At 29.6% G+C, this 27145-nt stretch overlaps 1 protein-coding gene across 2 annotated transcripts in view; it reads right to left on the bottom strand.

Annotated features, from left to right (window-relative positions):
- Positions 1-888: 888 nt before the first annotated feature.
- Positions 889-27145, bottom strand: part of sno (Protein strawberry notch) — a 141058-nt gene continuing 114801 nt past the window's right edge. For both annotated transcript variants that reach the window (XM_075362614.1, XM_075362615.1), the window contains exons 23-26: positions 26106-26234; positions 18652-18773; positions 17103-17296; positions 889-12071 (exon numbers count right to left, since the gene is read on the bottom strand). In XM_075362614.1, coding sequence (XP_075218729.1) covers positions 11986-12071; positions 17103-17296; positions 18652-18773; positions 26106-26234 — 531 coding nt within the window. In that variant the 3' untranslated portion in view covers positions 889-11985. The remainder of the gene's footprint in view (positions 12072-17102; positions 17297-18651; positions 18774-26105; positions 26235-27145) is intronic.

Below are 27145 nucleotides of genomic sequence, written 5' to 3'. Positions count from 1 at the left end.
CTAAGTTTAAGCAAACCTTAGTTTTTATATTTATTTGTAAGTATGAATAAAACATTATTTATAAGATGCACACTAGTACGTCACGTTATACCAGTGGCAAAAACAATGTTAGAATTAGTAGTTTCTCAATGGTCATAGTCAATTATTTTCACAAGTACATATATTTAGCGAACTCAATAAATTCTTGATTTGTGTTCAGAAAATTTTTTTTTTTTTAACGTGCATTAATGCATTCTTCTATATATGTCATTAGGCAAAATAACTACAATGAGCTTGAGATGATTAACCCTGATTATATATTTGTCATAATGATCATGTCATTAATCCTTTACCAAAAATAATATGACATTGGTAAAAGGTTAAGATTACTGCCAGTATAAGAGTTTATGACACAATTATTAAACCAGATTATAACAAATACATAACTTGGGTTAATGACCTCAAGTTCACTATAGTTACTACGCCTAATGATTTATATATCAAAGAATGCATTAATGCACATTAAAAAAATTATTTTCTAAATACAACTAATTGATAATTTATTGAGTTCGCCAAGTATTTATGCTTATGAAAATAATCGCCCATGAGCAGCAAGAAACTCTACTAATTATAACATTGTTTTAACCATCGGTATAATGTGATGTACTAGTGTGCATGTTGTAAATGTTTTATTTATATTTACAAATAAATATACAAACCATATAAAAATTAAGGTTGCTTCTTAAACTTAATATAAATACAGCATGACATCTTTGAATGTAAAAATTAATGATATTAATAAACTTATTAGTTTATTGTTTTTATTTATTTATAAAATACTTCACACAAACGATTATTTATAATAAAACTGTTAATACATTAAAGAAAACCAAAAAAATATTGAAAATATATTACATTTTATAACGCCAAGAGAAATATTTAAAAAAAATCATTTTAATTGTTTAAAATGATTTTTATAAAAAGTTGATGAAACAGATTTTAATTTTTATCAGAAATTACTCCCAATAATATTCCCCCAAAAAAAAATTGCTGGTGGTTGTTAGGTTTATTTAGTTAGTTCAGGCCACCCGTGTTAGTAATAAAACCCAGATATCCATATATTTCCTTTCTATAATAAATTCTCTTTTTTTTCTATGAGAGATGGCTATTTCTGTAGAATGAAATACATTTATTTACAAGTTCCAAACTCTTACAAACTAAAAGCTCGGAATGCATTACACATTTACTGAGTCAGGGACTGCCTATCAAAGGCCTTTGACAGAGTGTTAATGAAGGCAAAAACTGCAAGTACAATTAAATAATATGATGATTGTTATAATTATAAAATAAATGCATTTTTAAATAAATTACAAATAAAACACAATCAATTAGTATGGGTTCAAGTACATGGGTTCTATAACTTACGGCAGCTTTTTTTTCCTATTTAGCCTCTGGGAATCACCATTAGGTATTACTTCAGAGGATGATATGTATGAGTGTAAGTGAAGTGTAGTCTTGTACAGTCTCAGGTCCATCATTTCTGAGATGTGTGGTCAACTGAAACCCAACCACCAAAAAACACTGGTATCCATGATCTAATATTCAAATCTGTATAAAAGTAACTGCCTTTACTAGGATTTGAACACTGGAACTCTCGACTTCAAAGTCAGCTGATTTGCAAAGACGCGTTCACCACTAGACCAACCTAGTGGGTAACTTACTGCAGCTTAGTTCAAAATAACCGTACTGAATTTCTTAACAATAAACTATACTAATTATATAGTAATAAATTTAGAAAAATACAATCTTTAGAATTACATTTTAACCTCTCTGAACCTATTAATGATTATAAGAAATATTAACATTTACAGAAAAATCTGGAACATAAAAATTTAGAAGAGCACCTTTACAATTGATCTGTTATTTCAGGTGTTATACAAGTAATGTTGCAATGGCTAGTAGCAAGCTTTCATTACCCGAGCACATGTATATTCCCTAAGCACTTGATGAATCTGTGGAAGTAAATATTTAAGGCAAGACATGAGTGGATCTAACATGTGAGCAAAATACTTCATAAATACATGCATATACAATTAGCAATCCCAATTTCAAGTAAACCAATAACAATAATTGTGTGGCATAAAACAATAAATATACAGAGTAATAATTAAACACAAAATTCTAATTTGTACCTAATATGTACAGATTAATAACACTACATGATTTGTGCTTGTAAAACTATATTAATGAACAAACAATCACACACACAAACTACTTGGTTCAAATTTAACAAAATATATAAAATCACTAAATTTCAAGGATTTAGTAAACACTGACACACTAATAGCCTGTTCAGAATAACTATATTAAATTTAATTTTTAGGTTTGATCTATATTTTATAATTCTAGGAATCAGAAAACGTAAAAGTCCTTTTCTGTTTACAGCTAACATATATAAGTATATATAGTTTTAATTTACAAACTAATATTGCATAATTTACAGAATTATTATATTCAACATAATAATAAAAACTGAATTGAATACTTAAATCTATGAATAAAAAAGGAATAAGGAACATTTTTCTCCACTGAAAATAATACATCATCTATATAAATCACATTACATAAATCAAATTACATTACACATTTAGGTTAGAAAATTTTTCTTTTTAACATATCAAGTTCAGAAAAATAAATTATAAGCAATACTGTGATTAAGTACAAAAAAAACATAGATTTCACTTGATTTACACAAACTGATTAACATACTGGGTTGATGCCAGAATGGAAAAAAAACATTTAAAAATATTATGAAATTAAAATATCTATGGTTATATAAGATACTTTTTCTATTTTTTTCAATTTGATTCATTCAATACTAAACATAATGGACACAATAACAAATATAATGGATGTATACAACCATTACACTGGAGGGGAAAAAATTTTCATGTAAGAAAAATTAGAGAAGATATATTGATTTTTTGCAAGTGCAAAGCAATAAAACAATATGTAAACTAAAAATTGAGAATTAGCTCGCCAATTAATATAAATCATCACTTCAGCAAAGAGTGATATTTATTAAACAATTTTATATGGAAAGAATAGCTGCAGAGGATTAAAAGCTGATATGGAATTTTGGTCAATTAACAGTTAAAAGAGCTGCTAAAACTCCAGAAAGTTTTCTGCTGTGTGATCAACAATGAAGAGACCCCTCAGATATCAATATTGCTCATCTGAAGAGCAAACACAAAGTATTTTTATAAAATAACTATGATAATTCTATTAACACAACACTACAAATGAAAGCAGGACAAAAAGTAACAGTTATAATAAAAGATTGAAATGTTTCATTTTAATAATTAGTACACAGAATATTACTTCACCTGACGCTGAAAAATAAATCAGTTACCAGTAAGAAATCTCTTTTCAATAAAATTTATCCTTTTTTTCTTTAATTTTTTTTATATATAAGTATGAATTTATTGAACTACTTTTTTATTGCTTGCTGCTAGCAAAATTTAATTATTAAGAGACCTACTTTACAAGAGAGGTTGAAAATTTATAACAAGCTGAAATCTGCACACAATGTAAAAACCATTTGATAAAAACTGTAATGAAGGTTATTAAATCTATGTACTGAAATTATGAGATCTGAGCATTTTTGCAAATCTACAATCAAATATTACTTCACTTGTTGCAATTCCTTTTAAAATGTAGACATACATTTTCATTGTTGATTTAAATAAAAGTATTTTTAACATAAAGAATTGAACAAATGAAATATCACTGATCAAAATTAATGTACCACTAATTACACAAAATTATAACAGCATTGTTAATAATATAAAATTACTTTTTAAGTCAGAATATGTATGTTGTACTTTGTGTGTTATTTAAAACAATAAAACACAGCTAATTGAGAAATAACATGCACTTCTGTTTTCTAATACAATACGTTATTTGTTAGTTCTACTGCAACCGCATGACAACAATGCAATAATTCTTACTTAATAATGGATATGAATTTTCCTCCTGTATAATATGTACAGCAGCAAATAAAATAATTTACCTAACCATTAAAAGAGTAAGAAATTATTTGCACGAGAAGGAAACCCAAATCCATTTTACAAATCAGGACTTTGGCCACTATTTAAATATACGACTACTATTTGAAAGTAAGTCACGACTTCATTTTTCATTATCATGGTGCGATTTTATTTAACAAAATAATCACTAATTTGCAATTTCATTTCCACACATCAACTCGTAATACTAAAAATTAATTCTTTAAAAGCAGTTTAGAAGAAATTTTTATGTACTTTATTCCCTGTATATCCCCAGGGTACTGAATATACAATCTATGAATAATGAACAACAGAACTAACTTTCTTTCCCTCAGTTTTAAAGGAATTCTCTATAAACACATAAAAATTCCTTCACACATTATTAGATTGTTCATACATATTTTATATACCTGCAAATGAAATAAGTTATTTTCCTGATCTGTAGTTGTTAGATATTTTAAATTCCTGTTAACAAATTTAGCCTTAAAAATTTTATCTGGTTCACTCTTACCAATTTAAGTAATGCCAAGGTTTGTTTCAAATATAATTTTAAGTTTCGAAGTTGTGAAATTTTTCTTGCTTACAATTTTTTTCTTTAGTCATTTCAAAAACTATTACAACAGTTTTTCTACAGATTTACAATATATTTTCATCTCCCATCCCAAATAAAAAAAAATATATATATACATAAAATGTAGTAAATTGATAAAAAAAATTTAACACTACTAACAATTTAATATAAATTTAATTATATAATTAAATATTACAGTTCGTCATTAATAAAAACAAAATTATTTACTAAGTGATGCAACATAACAATACAATAACCTTAAGATGAACTTTTAAAAAAGTACCCATGTCATTTGCAATAATTACTACTGAATTACCTTTTGTGCTAATTAAAACAACTGTTTTCATTTTAATATACAAAGAATATTTATTAGTTAATGTAGTACTACCAAACAGTATAACGTTCCTCTCTAAATAATAACTAAAATATATGCACTATATATATATATATATATATATATATATATATGGCAAAAAATGGAAATATTCAAGTAGTTGTACTATATTTTATTGCAGTGTAATACGAGGACTGTCCAGAAAGAAACTTACATTTTAAAATAGAAAGCCAACCAAATAAAAAAAATAAATATTATTATTATATACATTTGAAAGGGACAATCTTAAACTATTTTTCTACATATTTGCCATTTAAATTGAGGCACTAGAAATCTGCTGACTTAGATTTTTGGCACCCATCTTGCACAAAACTTGTGATAACCAAGCTTCCCGATACAATTTCATGCAGTAAAATTCATGAAATTTGGGGGAAATGAAGTGAGAGTTCCGTAACCGTAATGTGGCTATTTTCATGAATTTTATTGTTGATTTTTATCGTCAGTTCATCACTCACAAGGCTAGGCTGACCACTGCAGTCATCATGAACATTGGTGCGACCATTTTTAAACTGAATGCACCACTGCCTCACTCCACCTTCACTCATTATTCCATCTCTGTACACCTCACAAAGTTACTGATGAATTTCAATTGGTTTGAGGTTTCTTGCCAGTAAAAATCTAATCACTGAACGCACCTCACAACTCGCAGGATTCTGTATTGAAGCGCATATTTCAATAATTCACAACAAACAAAGTAGAAAAATCACAGTCCACACACTACAACTTTATGTGTACTGAGTGTAGAAACATTTTGACGCAAAGATGGCGGCTTTATCCTCACCCATCTCCACACTAGATATAAATGTAAGTTACTTTCTGGACCACTCTCGTATAAATTGTTTCATAGAACAGTCAGTCACCATAATACAAAAGAAATAGTCAAAAATTATTCAGTCCCAATATAAACCATTAATTCATCATAAAAAATAATAATAAAATAGTAGTTTATAAAACAGCATGCCAGAAGAAGTAACAGTTAGTTACCAGTTTACTGTACGAGTTGGGAATACACTTACAGTACATTTTTGGAAACAAAAACCTAATCGTTGTATCTGACAAGAGCTATAATGCACACCTGACACCAGTAGCTTTTAAGTTCTTTACAGCAATGCCCTATGGCGTTTTATTCAGACCAAAAATTAAATGACCATTAAATTATCACAGTGTCCATTATGAAAAACTATATGGGTCGAATACTGAATATTACCAAATTAAGTGTAACTTACTGGTTCAACTAAACATTTCAAAAATTTGTATCAAATTCTAAATATTTTGTTTTGAAATTTATATATTACAATCAATGAGAAAAAATATATATATATTTATCTCGCAAGTAAAATTTCAATTTTTTTTGTTGATTAATTCATTACCATATAAGCTTGAGTCTTGGTCTTTCTTTACGATCAAAGTTTTTTCTAAGGTATAGTACTACATTTGGTGGTAATAATACAAAAAAATAACAATATTTTTATAATATTGCATGTCAGTTTTAAGTTTCATGACTCTTTCTATGCTTCTTCTACATCTTTAGGATGTACTTACAAAGAAAAATTATCAGTAGCTCTTCTACATATTTAATTTAATAAACTTGAAGTAGTAGGCAGTTAGCTTTAAATATGATTTTGGCCAATAGGAAGCCTTTGATTTCCAGGATGCTACTTCCTGAGACATTTCAGAAATTTTCAGGATAATCAGTTGCAAGGGAATTCTGTTTAACATATTATTAAAAAAATCCGCTGTTTATAGCAACTTAATGTCACTTAATTAACAGAGCAATACAGAGATAGATTTGTGGTGAAGGTCAAGAGTAGAAGACTGAGACGGGCAGGACACAGGGTTTAAGGATACCTGAGAATGAGAAATACAAGATAAGTGGAGGTATATAGAAAGGATGGCAGTCGGAGAGGAATCCCTCAGCCTCATATTAAGATGTTGAAGACTGGAGAATCCAGAGGCATTTATGTTGGCATAACTAGCTACCAAATGGGATATCAGAGGCCATGGCAATATATAAATAAACTGCATCACTTGTTTGTAAAGTGAGTGTACTTGTAGCTGTATTGCATCCTAGGTTCAATAGAGCAGCAAATGTTAATAATAACTTACGAAGAAATAATGGCTGGAAGATAGAAGTGAGGAACTGACAGAGTTGAAATTTCAATGAAGCTTTTTATCTGTTACCATCTATATAAAAAAAAGGTAAGCATTCAATCTATATGCTATCACAATATACTAAAATAAGTTATGTAAAAAATAAAATCTAATTTCAACAATACCGTGAAGAATTATAATCACACTATAATCCTCTAAAATAATAAAAGAAAACAAAATAATTTCTGGAAAGGATTTAATAGGTTTTACATTTTACGCAACTACTACATCAGATTCCTTCATTTGTGACAGACACAAACAGGAACTTAGATATTCTAAAAGAAAAACCTTATGAAAGGTGGCAAGAAGAAAAATTGTTCAGAAGCTACTGCATTATTCATAATAAGTTCAATAAATAATGAATTAAAAATTAATTAATTTCAATTGTATCACACACACACACACACACGCACACGCACACCACATTTATATGTATATATACATACATACATTATTGTACTGTACTTAAAACACTATTGCTTTAAAAAAAAATGATTTAATAATTTGTAATAATCCTCAATTATTCTAAAATAATTAAGATATGAAAATATAACTACTTAAAAGAAATTATACATTCAAAATTAAAAATAAATTAGAATCATGTAGAGCCTAATAGTGAACATCACCCAATGGTGTTAGCATTTTATTCCCGGATTCCTACTTACTGTGTGCCTTTCATACAAATAATAAATCAATTATAAAATTACATAATAATAATAATACACACAAATACTAATAACTATCATTACATCAAAAATATATAAAATCACAATAAGAATTACTTCAGTAAAAGAAAAAAAAATTGTTAGGATATAAATCAATAATACAATATTTTTATTTATATATATAAATCAAAATAAATAAAATTTATTATAAAATGCAATTTCACAGTAATTTATAACAATCACTACTGTACACATGTACATTAAGAAAAAATCACGCTCAGTCTAAACAAAAAATTCACATCAAATCATATAACACTTTGAAATAAAAATATTTATATAAAAAGAACAATAATTAATAACCTAACAAAATTAAGTTTGTTAAATAATATAATAATAATTACAAATTAATTAGAGTAATTTCATAACTTTACACGACACATCTTAATGAAATAAATATGTTAAGTGCAATACCTTATTTAACAATTGACTGAATTATCATTTCAATGGAGTATAAATTGTGAGAAAAATAACTGTTATTTTTATTAACACTTAGAGGTCTGCGAGATAAAACCTTTAACATATTTTAGCAACATCTGGAATTTTATTTTTTTAGATAACTGTAGTAAAAGACTATGTAATAATTTTTTTCTGTGTTTAACAAATTTCCTTTCATAATCCTATTAGATATTATCATAAATTATCTCATTTTATAATTTATGAAGATAAATCACTTTTTATCATACTTCATGAAAAGAACTTCAACCTATTTGCTTGATGCAGATATTATTTTACCACTTTTTAGAAAACATATACAATTTACATTTCTTATTCCAAAAAATGTTACTCGTCAGTAATAAACACTTGCTTTTTTTACATTATACTTCACACGGCATAAAAGTTACACAATCACAAAATTTCCTTGACTTCCCATTAAACCAAGTTATGTCTGACTTATGCTAAAACACGGTTTTGTAGGGTTATTTTTTTATATTTGAGGAGGTAACATTCAAACCATGCTTTGTCTACTTTTTTAAAACTGAGATTATTGCTGTGCATAATTCCTCTTTGTTATTAGAATTTACACGAGAAATATTATTCGGTCAAATAGTGCTTTTTCTTATAATTCAACGTACAAAAATTAAGTTTCAAACAATGTAATTTTTCCATAACCAAGTTTCATTCATAGAGTGATTTGTCCAACTAACTGATGGCATGACTTCATTTTCAATTAGCTGACTGCACATTTCATCACAAACAAAACTGTTCCTAACCTATTGTCCTGTAAATTGTCATATGTGTTGAACCAAGATTATATTGTTTTATCTTTTAAAAGAGTATTTATTGAAATAATTGTAGTATTTGATTGAATATGATTATAATGCAATTTATTTTTTTAATCTAATTTGCAATATGGTAAAGTTCCAGGTTTCAAGAAATGTTTTCTTTAAGTTCTTTCAGGCATTGGTCGTTCTAGGCTAAAAAGTATTATTACAAAAGATAACTTTAGTAATCCAATTGAAGAGAAAAGAGGGGATGATAGGAAAAGCCACCTTAGTTTTACAAAAAAAATGAAGTGAGGAAGTTTATTAGACGTCTAAGAGGGATAGAGTCCAAAAGAATCTATTAAAGTTGTTATTTGTCTATTAAGACACTGTGTAATATGCATAATGATCAGACATCTGAGGAAATTAAAGAGGTTCAATGTTTAGAAGAATTTTTAACCAAGAATTCAATATAGGCTTCAGGTCTCTGACTTCTGACACATGTAGTATGTTGTTTGCTTACGTAAAAAATTAAAAATGTACAACCTTGGTCTGCAAGAAATAACATACATGGTAAGAAAAAAAAAAAGAGTCCACGCTCGGAGAGCCCAAGCTTTTTATGATCTCATTTGAAAGCAGATGTAGAAGATTCTTACTTACCTTAATGAGTATTTTCAAGCTCAGGGCTTAGACTGGAGCAAATGTGTTGAATACGTACAGACGGGGTTGCTAGGATGACTGGCCGTTAATCAGGAATAGTTACAAAAATAAAAGAAGTTGTGCACCCAGAAGCTTTGTTCACTCATTGCATGATCTACCAGGAACATCTAGCGGCAAAGAAGTTTTCCTCTGAATTAAATACAGTGATGAATGATGCGGTGAAAATAATTAATGAAATTTGTAGTTGAGCTATGAATTCTATGCTCTTTACGATTTTGTGTGAGAGTATGGAGTCAAAACACCAACATCTTTTACTCCACGCAGAAGTGAGATGGTTATCAAGAGGAATAGTTCTTGCACATCTCTTCGAAATGAGGGAAGAAGTGATGCAGTTCCTACTAGAGCTAGTAGATAATTTGTTGAATAAGGAATGGCTGTCTAAGCTTGTGTATACAGCTGAAATATTTGGCCTTCTTAACGAACATAATATTTCTTTTCAGGGATCTTGTACTGATATTTTTACACTTAGAAATAAAGTGGAGGCGTTAAAAAAGAACTGGCTCTTTCGGACAGTTGCGTACAACAGAAAGATGTAGAAATGTTTCCACTTTTCTGAGAATTCTTGATTTCTGCTGACATCAATCATAATATCACATTCAACATAATAAAAAAACATTTAGGGGGTGTTAACTGGGAACTTTAAGCATTATTTCCCTGAAACTGAAGATCCATGTAAAGGTAACCTCTGGGTTAATAATCCTTTTTTGGTAGATGTAAATTCATGCGCACGTGATCTTCGTGACCAGGAAAACTGATCAAATTGTCTTCTGATGTTACTCTTACATCCAAATATAAAATGTAATCATTGTCTTAATTCTGGATATCTTTTGATAAAAATATCCATCTCTCTGTTATAAAGCTATCAAATTGTTAGTCATTTTTTTGACTATTTATGTGAAAAACGTTTTCAACTATGTCAGTAATAAAAACCAAACAAAGAAATCGATTGGATATTAACGTATCACTTTGTCTTGCAGAAACAAATCTGCAGCCACATATACCAAATTTATTAAAAAATAAGAAGCAGCAAATGTTGCACCAACTAAAAAATATATTTGCATAACATTCTATTTTATGTATGAAATACTTATTTACATATTTGGTTTATTATTTTTGGCTGATGCCAGTCTGAAATATATTTTTCCCATTTTTGCCGGTCCACAGGCATAAAAGGTTGGGAAACACTGGCTTAGAATATGAAAGATGTTATACGCACATTTAAAACACAGACTTTGATGAAATTTTTGGCATATTCTAAAACTTAATTTTTTCTTACCCTTCACTTTTACTTATTTTTTCTTAAGCGAATAATATTATGAATTGTTTCATAGGCCTGTTTGAAATAATATATGTTTTTACAGAATTTTTTGAATACTATTTAAAATGTACTACCTATTAAACAAGTTGTTCAAACTCAGTTTTGTCTTAATGTGTTTCATTCAAAACATGCTTTCTCAAATTTGTTTCATTTAAAACATGTTTATCCAATCTATTTTATTATTTTCTCAGATTTCTTTTGCAGTACTACAGTTTAATAAACTTAAAACATCATCTTAAAGCAAATGGTCATATTTTAGTATAACAAACTGAGATTTTCCTTAAAACTGGTTTTTTTTTGCGAATGCTTTAAAGTACATTCACTGAGACAAAATACTTTTTGAATATTACCTCCTCATTTTCTATATAACTGAAGATTCAATTTATTATAACATAATCGGGGAATGAAAGTAAACAAAGTTGTTATGCTGAACGATATGGAGCCCAGGTTAGACTCAGGAACCATTAAGTAGGGTTAATGGTTTGCTTGAAGTGCTGACCATGAAGTGCTAATAAAAATAGTACATTGGTTTCCTTTTTTTTAATTGTTGTTTTAGAATAGCAGTTTATATTTATAATTAATTTTTATTAAAATACAATTTACTGCTATTATACATGAACTGCATGTTATTTAGTTTTGATTTGTTGTGAATATTTATTTTAAATACATCACATTAAAAAATAATACTCTACAGTGCAGATATTTATAAAAAAAAAAATTCACCCACTGGTTAAAGTCAGTTTATTTATTTAAAAATAAAATGAATGGAAGTCATTTTTAAAGATTTCTTTTTTAAATTTAATATTATATCATAATGGGAAACTTGGTCCAAAAATAATGTGCTGTAACATTGCACAATTAAAATGATTCTTCATTTGTCTTTTCAGCATCTGATGCCAATGCTTCTCTTAAAAGTTCTACACAACTTTTTGGAATCAATGTACCTGAAAGAAGAAAGCAAATGAAATATTAAATCACATTCAAGTAATACTCAGAATAATAGCTGCAAGAAGTAACTATTTAAAGGAGCTAAAATGCTGTTATCAGGGTAGCAAGGGTTGGCCTGTATACAGCATATATTGATTACCGACTTTTGACTCAGTACCAGACTCCTGGTTTCTGGAGTTGCTGGGGCTGTATAAGGTTGATCCCATTATCATTAAGTTTTTGGGAAGGATTATGGAAAAGTGGCAAACATGTCTTCAGCTGTGTACTCTGAACAAGGCTCAAACTAAGATTGGAGATGTAAACATCGACAAAGAGATTTTTTAAGAAAATGCCTTGAGTTCCTTTAGTTCTGCTTGGCACTGAACCCGTAATGTAGCAATTCTGAGATCTGTTTAAATAAGTATTTCTAATTAGGCCAATATAGTTTCAGCCACCTCATGTAAATGGATAACATGAAGCTTTTTCTGATACACTAAGGAGGTTTAAAATGGCTCATTAAGTTGGTTGAACAGTTCAGTGTAACCGTGCATGTGTTTGAGCAAACAAATTCTGGATTAATGCATTGGAGGGGGTCAGTGTCTGCAGGATGAGGACGTGGAGTGCCTATGATGGATGCTCCTGGTTTCATGACAGTTATGGAACATGGTGAAAACTACACATACCTTGATGTTTTTGGAGGATGTGGGACTGAACTATGGCCACATGAGAGAGGCTATACAAGTCTTGCTAAGGCTCTCATGAGTTCCCAATTGAGCAGTCCTAATAAAACAAAAGCGATAAAAACATTTCTAGTTCTGCCTGTTATGCTTAGTTCTGATATACTTCAAAGTGGCCAAAAATGGATCTTGAGGGGCTAAATCACATCATCTACATGATATTTATGAAGTTCTGGGTATATCAAACAGCTTAGTTGAGCACTTTCATTTAGTCAGGAAGACAAGTTGTAAAGGAGTCGTTAACTTCCTTGATCTAGATGTAAAACAGCTGGAGAACCTCAGGATTTCTTTAGGGAAATAAGCAGCATCTTTAGCTTATTTCATAGGGAGGTAATATTCACTTAACTCCTCTACAGCTAAATGAGGATGATTTCTAACTCTTGGCTGAGGCTGCCCACATTTGATGAGAAATTGAGCAGATTTCAGGAAACAGCTCCGGGGTTATTCACTGAATTTCTCATGCGTGGGGAGGTGGACTACGATGCTTTCTTTTGATGGCTAGAAGGTGCCTGTTTACTGAGACTGAAGGCCTTGTATTTGCCACAAGGATAGGGTCGTCAGCACCCTGAGTAACAGGATGCATGTAGTGAAAGGTCCTATGGCTGCTTCAGACTTTGGGAAAACCAATGAATCCACTGGACACAAAAAATTAGTGATTGTCAGGTTTTGGCTCCTAGACTATACAAATCATCAACTTGGGTAAATACTCTAAAAGCATGTAGATTTGGATCTGAAAATACTTGGAAGACTCCATTCCGTACTTCCGGTATACTCCTTTGTGGCGAAAATTCTAGGTACCATGTTTGCTACAACAATATGATTCTCTTAGATAAGTTGGTGGAATATAATTGATTTGGTATTGTAATGACAAATAAGCAGAAAAGGTTCACTGACTTATAAATATCACAATTCGACTGGCAAACAATTTGAGAGAAAGTACTGAGAAGAGATGGCGAACTACACCAGAGATTTGTTGGATTAAGTGAAGAAAATCTGGGACCAGAAAGATATGTGTTGTTCCCACTCTTCTGGGATCAATGGGCGAGATTCCGCACTCACTGCATAAAGCATTTAAGTCCTTTGATGTTTCAACTATTCCTGCCAATGCAGAAGGCTGTCATCTTGGACACTTTTAGATTAATACAGAAGTATATAACATCTGATTCTGACAGCTCACCAACAGATGAGGGAAATATAAAGCCCAAACGTAATGTAATAGCTGTTTTTGCACACAGATACTTAGTCTCATGGCTTCATAATACTATGCCACTACAAACACAATAGAACCATTTTAAGCCTAGCATGGAAGCCAGTTGAAGTGCTAAAAAACTGGTAATAAGTCATATAATGGTGGTGTAATGATAACTTGTAGAAGACTTAATGAAATGAGTAGCAGACTCGAAAAAAATGAGTAGTATATTTTTTTTAATTAAAAAAAAAACATGGTGTAATTTACAATATTTTATTTGTATATAATTAAACAAAAACCAGATTGTTCTTTTAAGACAATGAGTTGCATTCATTCCAAATGCAGATGACCTATTTGTTGACAATTCTGGTTGTTAGACACCAAAAAATGCCAACAGCACATAGTAAAAACCACATGTTGAACTTAATTGATCCACAGGAACTAGTTAAAATTTGACTTTGGATAATGGGATTTTACTTTACTTCACACTATTCAATTTCCAGGATGCTACATCCCAAATCAGATGTTGAAAAACCATATACTTTAAGCGATGCAATTTAGGCTAACCCAGACCCATTATGTATTAAACCCACTACTTGTTTATTAAAGACAACATAAAAACAAAATTAAAAATATATGCATATGTTTATTAACAACAGTCATAAAGTACTTTGTGCAATAATGATAGGTTAGCAAATTTTAAATTGTGCTTGAATTATGATTATCAACATTTTTATTTAGTTCTTAAGGATTTTAGTACTGAAATCCAAATTAAAGATTCTTGGAATCGTACAACCTCCTCCTTTTGTAGATGCCCTTTTTGCATGCTAATGCCTAAAAAGTCTCTATAAGTATTCCCATGGAAAAATGAGCTTTTCTATAAAATAGTTATCATATTTTGTGAATGACATAATGTTCATAACTAGATGCTTGGATTCAGATCAAAGCTATCTATATAATTTGTCAATCATGAGCAATCAGTAATATCAACCTAGAAGTGTACATGAAACTTTATATGGCTTTCTACAATTCTATATTAACTTTTTTTATTATCAAATCTAAAACGTAAATCACTTTTGAGGTAATTATCACCAAATGAAATTAAGCAGTTTTCAATTTATTTTAGTCTTGACTTACTGATACAAAACAATTTCCAGGTATGGAAATTTCTGTTTCCACATTTGGTTAAAATGATACTAAAATCAGGATTATTAATTCCCGTTTACATGAAGAAATTTGTTACAAAAAAATTTTAGGTTGTAAAATTCTAAACAAAACTAATTTTTTAATAAAATGAACAGTTTAAAATTTACAAGTACACAATATAACCACAATAAAAGCTAGAAAGGTACTACAGCTGTTCTCACCTGAAGGATGTCATCAGGAAAACAATGTCTAAGACATTTCAGTATCTATAAGTTAGTTTGGCTAACTAGCAATTACTTTCACTATGTGCTCTTGATAAATTGCAAGATAGAAAATTTGCTTTTAGGTTTATCTACCTCTGTATTAATAATGTTAACTGAAATCTTGACTTAATATATTTTCCAGAGAAATATTTCTTAAACCCACTAACTGGTAATTGTTGATTTTGTGACATGTTCCTTGTCCTACTGATATCATTAATAAATTGTACAATATAATAAATAATTTAAGCCATATTACTGTCAGGTAGATCCATTAGTTTTAAGCAAAATAAGAGTATTAGGTATACATTTATATAGTATGTATTTGTTCTGCTTTTCCTCCTTCTGCATCCTTCATGTAAAAGAAAAAGTGAATGATGTTGCATGGTTAGGTTTCTTTGTTTATGATAAATTTAACTATTTTCAAAACGCTACAATCTTAAGTAAAGCTTAATATGCATTAAATATTATAATTGACATCTTTTAAGATTTTTTTTTACACATTTTAATACAATTTTAAAATCTTTTTACTGTTGGGTGACAAAGTTGTTAAAAATGGCTGGAAAAATACAGTTCCAGGGTCTAGAATTAAACAACTGTACGTCTATACCAGTATTTCATCCATGTTTGGATCATGGTTCATGCTCAATCACAATTTTACTACTAAACTTATATTTTAAATTTTGAATTCTTTCACTCATCTGTAGAAAAATCTCTAAATAAACTAGAATTTTATCCAGCTTTACTTTCTTATTAATAGAAGAATAACAACAATTGCGTTCACCAAACCATTTTACTAAGTACCACAGGAAAGGAAATACCAACTATTAAACAATTTCTTAAACTACTGAACAATTTTTACAACAGGACTAAAACTTCGCTCACATACAATATCAGTTTCAAAAGAAAATCTTTTTGTTGTTAACTGCACAAGCTTTATGGTCTCAAATTCTATCAATGTGAAAAATGTAGCAAAAATCTGTACTTTTTTTTAATTAATTGAAAATGGCCTGTTTTTATTATGGATATTGCACATCAATAGATTAAGAAAATAACAGATTTATAATTAACAATGAATTGAATTTCTATGATTTTTAATTGATGATATATGGTTTCAAAAAAAGAAAAAAAGCTTACCTCTCATTTTATATATTGTACGAGTATTCTTATATTATTAGTAAGGGCACTAATTATACTACCCTTCTAGTTTTTATTGTGGTTATATTGTATACTTTTAGTATACAGACTGTGATATTGCTATTTTTAAACATACTAATATTGACCTAAAAACTAAGTTGAAAGTACGCATATTTTTTCAATAACATTTATTGACTATTATGAAAAAATGATAACTTTTTTTTAAAAAAAACAATCACTTTCTAAATATTATATGTGAAATTGTGCTTCCAGATCATTTTAGAGCTTCTTTCTGGGAAAAGATCTGAAAGCACAATTTTACAACAGGAAATGTTTCTGACTTTCATAGACATTGTTTCTTGATACTATCAGGATGGTCACAGGTGCCTTTTACCTTATCTACTGTATTAAACACAGTTAATTTAAATAAAGAAAAACATTACTTTAATTACAAAATAGTAAAAAAGTTCTGGGATGGCTACAGCCTTTATGAACAATTAAATTAAGAAAAATGTGCTAGCAAAAATTATAAACATGTCAATTCAATGAATTAAGAAACCTGTACTTTTTATCACTTACCAACTATCTTAACCCCTTCTCCCGTTCGTAAACGGACAACTTGCATTTTGGAATTGTGGCCAGTTTTCTGTGCAAGCACATTTTCGACTCTAGACCAAACACTAAGGACTGAACCGGCTAAGACATTGTATGTTCGTCGTCTCAAGCCAACTTCACAATCCAGTCCTAAAGTAACATTCTTACAATTTCCTCGCCTATTGAAAAAAACAAATAAAACAAAACGATAAATGACACACTAAAATAATAAATAAGAAATGTTGCAGCAGAAAGTAATAGGTCACCAGAAAAGGAAAATATACAAAAATTATTGGTTAGGCACTTGACACTTCATACTATCATCATGTACGTACTCATCAACTCATAGCAAATTCAACAATGTAATAAATTTATAGTGTAAAATTTAAAGATTATATTAAATTATATTTATCATGGCTGAACAATGACTATTATTTATTTGAATTATGAATCAGCGAAATTAAGATATAGAATTAGTATACCTAATCAAGGTATTAAACTAAGGCGGTTATTGATTTGAACACTCACAGATTTATTAATATAGTTTTAAATGCACACTGTGAACATCTCACAACTTACTTACATCTCACAACTCATCTCATTTTATGATGCAACTGACCTCACCAAACTATCACTTAATCAAACATTAACAATAATTTTACATTGTGAGTATTCTGATAAACAATGACTTAAATGAGGATTTTTGTAATTTTTTATCATGCTCACAGGTTGATATTATATTTTGTTCTAAAATATAATTATTGTACGAGTTCAGAGAAGTAACTATTACATTATAAATCATCAAGAAACATCCATAGATGCAACAGTAAACAAGTGGCAAACATCCATAAACTTAAATCTTGACAGCTTCCGTTTTTTAAGTAACAATCATGAGATAATGTAAGGATAAGAAAACCTGACCCAAAATAAAAACTGTAAATATAGAAAAACATGCACAGTGAGTAAACTTCATATTATAAAAATTTTGAATTTTTAAATATATCAATTCATAAAATCAAAAATAAATAAATAAATAAAGATACAATTTTTGTCATAGATTAATTCATCACTAAGCATGTAGCTTTTGCATGAAAATATGCCAGCCCAACCAAGTTTTGAACCTGGGATCTTCCAGATGAAAGTCCGAGATCCTACCACTAAGCCATAAAAGTTGACATACGATTTTAATGATGAGAAGGTTTTAAAACAGAAACTTAAAAAAAAGCAAGTTTGTATAATTATTATTCAATGAAAACAAGTTATCAATTACATTTTTATCAACTTATATATGACTTTATTAACTACCAATAATGTAATATTTGAACCGATGATTAATTTAAGTAATTCAAAAGCATTCATTTAATCGTGCAGCATTATCTTTGTCAGTGCACATTTATTTCAGCATTATTCTAATTAAAATATTACAATAATATTTTATTATATAATTAATATTTGAACAAAATCATAAATTCTGAGCAACTATTGTTATACAATTATTGAAAAGATATATATATATATATTTAAATCTTCTTACCAATAAGCATGTGAACAAGTTGTTTCTGATGACGTATACTGTTGTGTCCAATGGCTTTCAGCATCTTTTGTCGAGACCTTTTTGTATTTCTTTTCTAATTCAGCTAGCGATTCTTGGCGAAGCTATAAAATATTATGTTTTCAATAAATAAAGAGTTAAAAGATTTTTGTGGTTAATTTTTTTATTATTTTGTAAAAGACTAAAACTTGTTAATTAAATTATTTCACTATTTATTATATCAATATTTCACTGATGAATTTTGTTCCAAGTATTAATCGGTATTAGGGTAATTATTATACACAAAAATGTATGAAACGATGCTAAATATTATATTTTAATATAAAAATTAATATCATTTCAACAAATACAGTAACAGACTATTACATTGTCACTAAATATATAACAATAAATGTATCATATTGTCAAAGATCTTGATAGCAGTTATCTAAAAAAAATCCAGTTTCATCACCAATGTATATGTTCTTTGCATTTTTTTCTTTTACAAGAGATGATTTTTCCATTCTACTACTGTCATGGCATTAACACAATCAGCTTCATAAAAATTATCCCATATGATGGGTCATTTTTTTAAACACTAAAGCTAGATAAATGCTTTAAATTCAATTCCTCCGAAATTCTTGCCACTAGCAAAAGCTTCTGCTTGAACTTTATAACTGGAAATAAAAACAGGCAACCCTTTCCATCAAGCTCTTTATAGTTACTTCTAAATAATAATTAATGCTTATATTATCAGAAATCTTTCATTACTTTATTCCACTTTTTTATACAATTCACAAAATATTGTACCTTTATTTATTATTAAGCTGTATGATTGTAAAACTATTACAAACCCTAATCTACAATTGAATCAGTCATTTGAGAAACTCCATAATCACTATTTTTCCAAAAATGAGATTGCTGTATTTATACAACATATAAATGTTGTATTTGTGTCTATGTATATTCATGCATAGACACATTCCAGCGAATAACCACATTAGTCAATTAACTCATGTGGTTTCTTAAATGAACAGTTTTGCGAGCAGCTTATTTTTTTATTAGTGTAACAAAATAGGTTATGTAGTGTTGTTTCACATTGGTGTTGAGGTTAATATTATTTGATACAGACGTTATTTAATTTTTATGTCAAAGTTAATTAATTTCAATTTCAAATAATAATAATGATGAAAGTACTGTAGTAGAGAAAAGGAAAACATAAAAAGGAGTTCATAATTTAACTGAATATAAAGCTAATGTAATAAAAAGAGCTTATGTTACAGGTGAAGATTACATGGACTAGTAAAAATACTCCAGGAAATGCAAAACCTAAATTGATCATAAATTTAATTAGGGAACATATATCAATCATCCTTCCCAAGCAAGATTGCTCATTATACTAATAGATAATATTACTAAAGTGAAAAATTAAATGTTGTTCTTATGCGTGATTTATTAAAAATGAAATATCCTGAAGTAGATGTTAATTACAAATTTTATCTTAAAATATTCATAGAACACTTTTCATTATAATTTGGAAGTCCACAAGATGATACATTCTGTAGTTGCGAAAAATTGGAAATGAGAATCAAAAGTAAACACCTTTGTGATGCTGCAAAAAGGGTGTATGTAGCTGAAAAGCTGGTTCATATCTGGAAATCAAAAAAATTTTACAATACAATAAGGAAGATCACAGAACTAACAAAAATAAATCAAATGCTATTTGCTTGATTTTATGCAAAATTTACAGCTGCCACATATTCCTGCGCAGGAAACATTTTACTTGCGCCAGTTAAGAGTTAGTGTGTTTTGCATACATAACTTGAAAGATTCCAGTGTAGAACTATTTTTGTACCAAGCAGGCACAGACACCAAAGGGCCTAATGAAGTTTCTTCTTATGTGGTTGATTACCTGGAAAGAAACATTAGTGGGGTTAAAGACCTGCACATATTTTCAGACGGATGTGGTGTGCAAAATAAAAACCATACTTTTATACGCGTTTTGTCTGCTTTAGTCTCCTTAGGTAAATTCAGAACGATAGAGCAATACTTCCCAATCAGTGGGCACTCATTCTAACCTTGCGATCGAGATTTCAATTTAATAAAAAGAAAAATTAAATCTTATGATTGCATCTACACCATACAAGAATATCTGGATTTAATTTTGAATTGTTCCAATACTAACAAATTCCTTGCTACTCTTCCTGAATTGAACAATGTTGACTACAAAAATTGGTAGCCCAAATTTTTCTAACAGAAACATGCTTTCTGTGGAAACTTATAGAAGTAAATTACCCAAAGTTGAGAAAATATACTTTAAAATTAGCCAGTTCTTCATGAATTTCTCATATTCTTTTAATCGCATAGATAGATAAGTTAGTGCAAGAAAATATAATGGTGGCATTGAAAAGCACACATTTCAATTAAGAAGTACAAATACAGAGATTCTTTCTATGCCAGTCACTTGTGCATATTTTACAGGGAACATACCACTCAATATAAAAAAAAGTTACAAATATAAAAAAATTAATGCAATACCTGCCTGATGAAGAAGTGAAAAACTTCTATGAGATTTATGTAGCCGACCTACTACAGAAAAGAATGAGAATGAATCGGAGGTACTTGATGTCAATGACTGACAATTTTTTATTTATTTTTCATAATTGATTACAGTTCATGTTCTGTCATTTTGATAAAAAGTCAATTGTTCTAATGATAAACCTTACCTTGTTTGCTTTTTGAAATGAAATGCTTTCTTATTACAAAACAATAAATTTTTAAAATAAATATTTAACATTGCATTATGATCTGATATATCTCATACAATGTTGTTTTATTAAAAAAAAAAAGAAGTGTTCCCTGACGTAATTACTCATAAATAGAGTAGAAATACGGTAAAAGCTGGTACAGAATTCTGTGAGTTTGAGAAACAACATAAGTCAAGCGAAATAGGAAGCCATTTTCCTTTACTAAAAAATAAATTTTTATACTTTTTAATGTGGCAGAAATTAACATAGGGTCTAAAATAATTGTGTAATTTTTTTCAAGTATTTTTAGCTTTATCTGTTGAACAGAGAGAACATTCTTTTTGATTTTCTGAAAATTATAGTTACATGACTTATACTGTTTCTCAAATAACTGTATCAATTACCAGGGTTCATTTTAAAGTGTTTTCTTCATACTTATTTCTAGGCTTTATCAAAAATGAAAAGACAAATTAATAACAAACTAAAAAAATTAAATTATCAAAACTTAAAACAAAATATTATTGAAAGTATATTCATAAATAGTTTTTTACTTTTACATTTTTTAAATCACTAATGTCAAAATCAATGACTTACATGAACTGTAAAGTATTTAAATAAATAATAGATAAAAGAACAGCGTAATGCTGTGACATCTAGTATTCACTCTATTTATTTTGAACTTAAAACACCAGAAAACATTAATAAAAAAACTACAAATTCACTAACAGCGAACTATCAGGTTCAATATGATTTACATTGTAAACAAACAAAGAAAGAATTCCAGCACAATAAACAAGTACTTCCTTTAAGGATTCCATTACCAGATTAAAGGATGGAAAGAGCCTACTTTAAATTGAAGTTTGACTAGAACTGTGTATTAATAATAAAATGTTATTTACTATTGTCAAATTATGCCCAGCAAGGCTGGAAAGAATTATCTTCCAGTAAAAACATACATTTCCTTCATTAACAATTTGTTTACGTGAAAGCCTGTACTTTAATCTACTTTTCTATAATTGCCACCAATATTAAGGCACTTGTTGCATCATGCAACCAGTTTTTGAACAGTCGTCATAGAAGTCTGCAGCCTGAATTAATAACCATGGTGCAGTTTTTTAAGGTCTCATAATATGTTGTAGAGTTTATTGTGGCACCACGAGGCAAAAACTCCATGTATTGAAACATCATGTACTGAGAATTTTAATGTTTCCAAATAAAATATAAAAAGTTAAGCAAAATTAAAGAATAAAACTTGAAAAGAAATTCATGCTGCAGACTTGGTTCAAACTTTTAAAACTGTCATTGGATTATATTTAAAGTTCCTACATATGCATTCCTTTAATGATGATGCATTTTAGGTGACAATTGATCTGGAGGTCTTATTTGAATTCTAATTTCTTGGGCAAAATATTTAAGAATTTTTTAGTATATATAAGTTTTTAGGGGGATTAACTACTACAGCCCTGAAAAAAAGTTTATTTTCATGAATTTTTAATTGATTTAAATGTCTAAAGACAGGTATAAACTAGGTTTCCATCCTTCTCTGTCCTGTTCACAAATCAATTTTAATCTTAAAGGATTGTTAAAATGTATATAACAATAATAGAAGAAATATAACTGGAGAAAAACAGGCAGTTTTATAGTAAATGCAAAAACCTGAATTAAACAAAATAAATAAAAATGATCCTCAAGCATCAACTATACTAGAAGGATATTAATACAGAATTAAACAGTATACCATAAGCAATATTTGGGTTTAGTGATCCATATATTTTATTTACATAAAGCTGTATTTTGGCTTACGCTTCAAAAGGTTAATGTGTTGGCAATACGGAACACACATCTAAGATTTCAAAAAATAAAATTATCTAAGTAAGCAAATTTTCATAATTCTTGAAGCAATCTTGAATAAATTCATTTTAAATTTTTAAAAGAATATAATCTATTACTTTTTAAGTTGTTAAAGAAAGCACAATTTTTTATTTTTCTAGAAGAAAAAAAAATATTGGAAAAAATGTTATTAATGTACAACATTAAAATTTAAAAACATTTAAACATGTAAAAATTAAAAGCTAAACCGACGATTGTTAAAGTCTATATGCCTACAAGCGCCCATGATGATGATTAGGTAGAGTGTGTATACAGAGAGATTGACGAAGCAATTAAACACGTAAAAGAAGATGAAAATTGAATAATAGTTGGAGATTGGAATGCAAGCATTGGAAAAGGCAAGGAAGGAAATATAGTGGGTGAACACATGCTGGGCAAAAGGAATGAAAGAAGGGACCGACTTATAGAGTTTTGCACGAAGTATAATTTAGTAATTGCCAACACCCAAATTAAAAATCATAATAGAAAAATATACACTTGGAAAAAGCCAGGCGGCGATACTGCAAGGTATCAGATAGATTATATCATGGTTAAGCAAACATTTAGGAATCAACTCGTTGACTGCAAAACTTACCCTGGAGCAGACATTGATAGCGACCATAATTTGGTGATAATGAAATGTAGATTGGGGTTTAAAAACCTGAAGAAAAGGTGTCAGATGAATCGGTGGAATTTAGAGAAGCTTGAGGAAGAGGAGCTAAAGAAGATTTTTGAGCAGGACATCGCAAGAGGTCTGAGTGAAAAAGAAAAGGTAGAAAATGTAGAAGAAGAATGGGAGAATGTTAAAAAGGAAATTCTTAAATCAGCAGAAGCAAACTTAGGCGGAATAAAGAGAACTGGTAGAAAACCTTGGGTTTCAGACGATATATTGCAGCTGATGGATGAACGTAGAAAATATAAGAATGCTAGTGATGAAGAAAGTAAAAGGAACTATCGGCAATTAAGAAATGCTATAAACAGGAAGTGCAAACTGGTGAAAGAAGAGTGGATTAAAGAAAAGTGTTCAGAAGTGGAAAGAGAAATGAACATTGGTAAAATAGACGGAGCATACAGGAAAGTTAAGGAAAATTTTGGAGTACATAAATTAAAATCTAATAATGTGTTAAACAAAGATGGTACACCGATATATAATACGAAAGGTAAAGTCGATAGATGGGTGGAATATATTGAAGAGTTATACGGAGGAAATGAATTAGAAAATGGTGTTATAGAGGAAGAAGAGGAAGTTGAGGAGGATGAAATGGGAGAAACAATACTGAGATCTGAATTTAAAGCATTAAAAGATTTAAATGGCAGAAAGGCTCCTGGAAAAGACGGAATACCTGTAGAATTACTGTGCAGTACAGGTGAGGAAGCGATTGCTAGATTATACAAACTGGTGTGTAATATTTATGAAAAAGGGGAATTTCCACCAGACTTCAAAAAAAGTGTTATAGTCATGATACCAAAGAAAGCAGGGGCAGATAAATGTGAAGAATACAGAACAATTAGTTTAACTAGTCATGCATCAAAAATCTTAACTAGAATTCTATACAGAAGAATTGAGAGGAGAGTGGAAGAAGTGTTAGGAGAAGACCAATTTGGTTTCAGGAAAAGTATAGGGACAAGGGACGCAATTTTAGGACTCAGATTAATAGTAGAAGGAAGATTGAAGAAAAACAAACCAACATACTTGGCATTTATAGACCTAGAAAAGCCATTCGATAACGTAGACTTGAATAAAATGTTCAACATTTAAAAAAAGTAGGGTTCAAATACAGAGATAGAACAATTGCCAACATGCACAGGAACCAAACAGCAAAAGTAATAATTGAAGAACATAAGAAAGAAGCCGTAATAGGAAAGGGAGTCCGACAAGGATGTTCCCTATCACCGTTACTTTTTAATCTTTACATGGAACTAGCAGTTAATGATGTTAAAGAACAATTTAGATTCGGAGTTACAGTACAAGGTGAAAAGATAAAGATGCTACGATTTGCTGATGATATAGTAATTCCAGCCGAGAATAAAAAGGATTTAGAAGAAACAATGAACGGCATAGATGAAGTCCTACGCAAGAACTATCGCATGAAAATAAACAAGAACAAAACAAAAGTAATGAAATGTAGTAGAAATAACAAAGATGGACCTCTGAATGTGAAAATAGGAGGAGAAAAGATTATGGAGGTAGAAGAATTTTGTTATTTGGGAAGTAGAATTACTAAAGATGGACGAAGCAGGAGCGATATAAAATGCCGAATAGCACAAGCGAAACGAGCCTTCAGTAAGAAATATAATTTGTTTACAACAAAAATTAATTTAAATGTCAGGAAGAGATTTTTGAAAGTATATGTTTGGAGTGTCGCTTTATATGGAAGTGAAACTTGGACGATTGGAGTATCTGAGAAGAAAAGATTAGAAGCTTTTGAAATGTGGTGCTATAGGAGAATGTTAAAAATCAGATGGGTGGATAAAGTGACAAATGAAGAGGTATTGCGGCAAATAGATGAAGAAAGAAGCATTTGGAAAAATATAGTTAAAAGAAGAGACAGACTTATAGGCCACATACTAAGGCATCCTGGAATAGTCGCTTTAATATTGAAAGGACAGGTAGAAGGAAAATATTGTGTAGGCAGGCCACGTTTGGAATATGTAAAACAAATTGTTAGGGATGTAGGATGTAGAGGGTATACTGAAACGACTAGCACTAGATAGGGAATCTTGGAGAGCTGCATCAAACCAGTCAAATGACTGAAGACAAAAAAAAAAACATTAAAATAAGAGTAAGAATATAAGCTGAGCAATAAATAGTTCTAAGTAATTTTCATTAAAACATTTTACCTGCAACCCTGTGTTAGGCCTATAAATAGTAAATAGTATATCTTTTTTACTAGTTTCCATTTTCTTTCCTGCTTTTGAACCACTGTCAATTGCTACAGCTAGTATAGCTGTTTGTTTTCCATTACGAATCTGTAACAGAATAAAAGGTAATTTTAATATTTTTACATTATACGAGGATAAGTCAATTATTATCCGCAATGTAGTTATACATTTTATTGCAATACAAATACGAAACTTACATGTACATCATTTTTCAACATAGTCCCCTTGCATTTCAACACACTTAGTCCATCGTTGCACAAGCTTCCTGATGCCCTCATAAAAGAAGGTTTTCAGTTAAGCTGCGAGCCAGGAATGCACTGCTTCTTTCACTGTTTCATCCGACATAAATTGACGGCCCCGTAAATGCTTCTTTGAGTGGACCAAACAAGTGGTAGTAAGAAGGGGGAACATCAGGACTATACGGAGAATGAGCCAGTACTTCAAAGTTGAATTTTCGGAGCGTTTCAGCAGTGTGGACAGCAGTATGTGGACGGAAATTGTCGTGCAACAACACAACACCTTTCGACAGCAGTCCTTGGTGTTTACTTCGAATTGCAGGCTTCAGTTTGGCAGTAAGCATCTCACTGTAACACGCACTTTTTATTGTCGTGCCCCTTTCCTCATAATGTTCCAGTACTGGGCCTTGTGAGTCCCAAAAAACCGTAAGCATTAGTTTTCCTGCGGATGGTTGGGTCTTGAAATTTTTTTTGTGAAAAATCTACGGATGCACTCCTTCCAGGGTTTAGGAAGTACAAAATTAGCCTTGTTCGCATATCTTGATAAATTAGTCTATATTTAAGAGCCTTATCTACACTCCTAAGAAAGAAAACTTTAAGTACTGTAAACAAATATAAAAGCCTCAAAGGAAGCAAGTTCAAGATACAAAAAACGGAAATGAATGTGTCCTAGAAGGTATTCTGCAAATTATACGTATAAGATATTTCTGGCTATCACTATAGGTTAGATTTTATTAAGAACACAAGACTCAATTCCATATC

This window comes from Lycorma delicatula, chromosome 4 (genome assembly GCF_047948215.1).
Source record: "Lycorma delicatula isolate Av1 chromosome 4, ASM4794821v1, whole genome shotgun sequence".
Lineage (NCBI taxonomy): Eukaryota > Metazoa > Arthropoda > Insecta > Hemiptera > Fulgoridae > Lycorma > Lycorma delicatula.
Note: the sequence above shows the minus strand (reverse complement) of the source record. Positions and strands in the feature narration are given on the sequence as shown.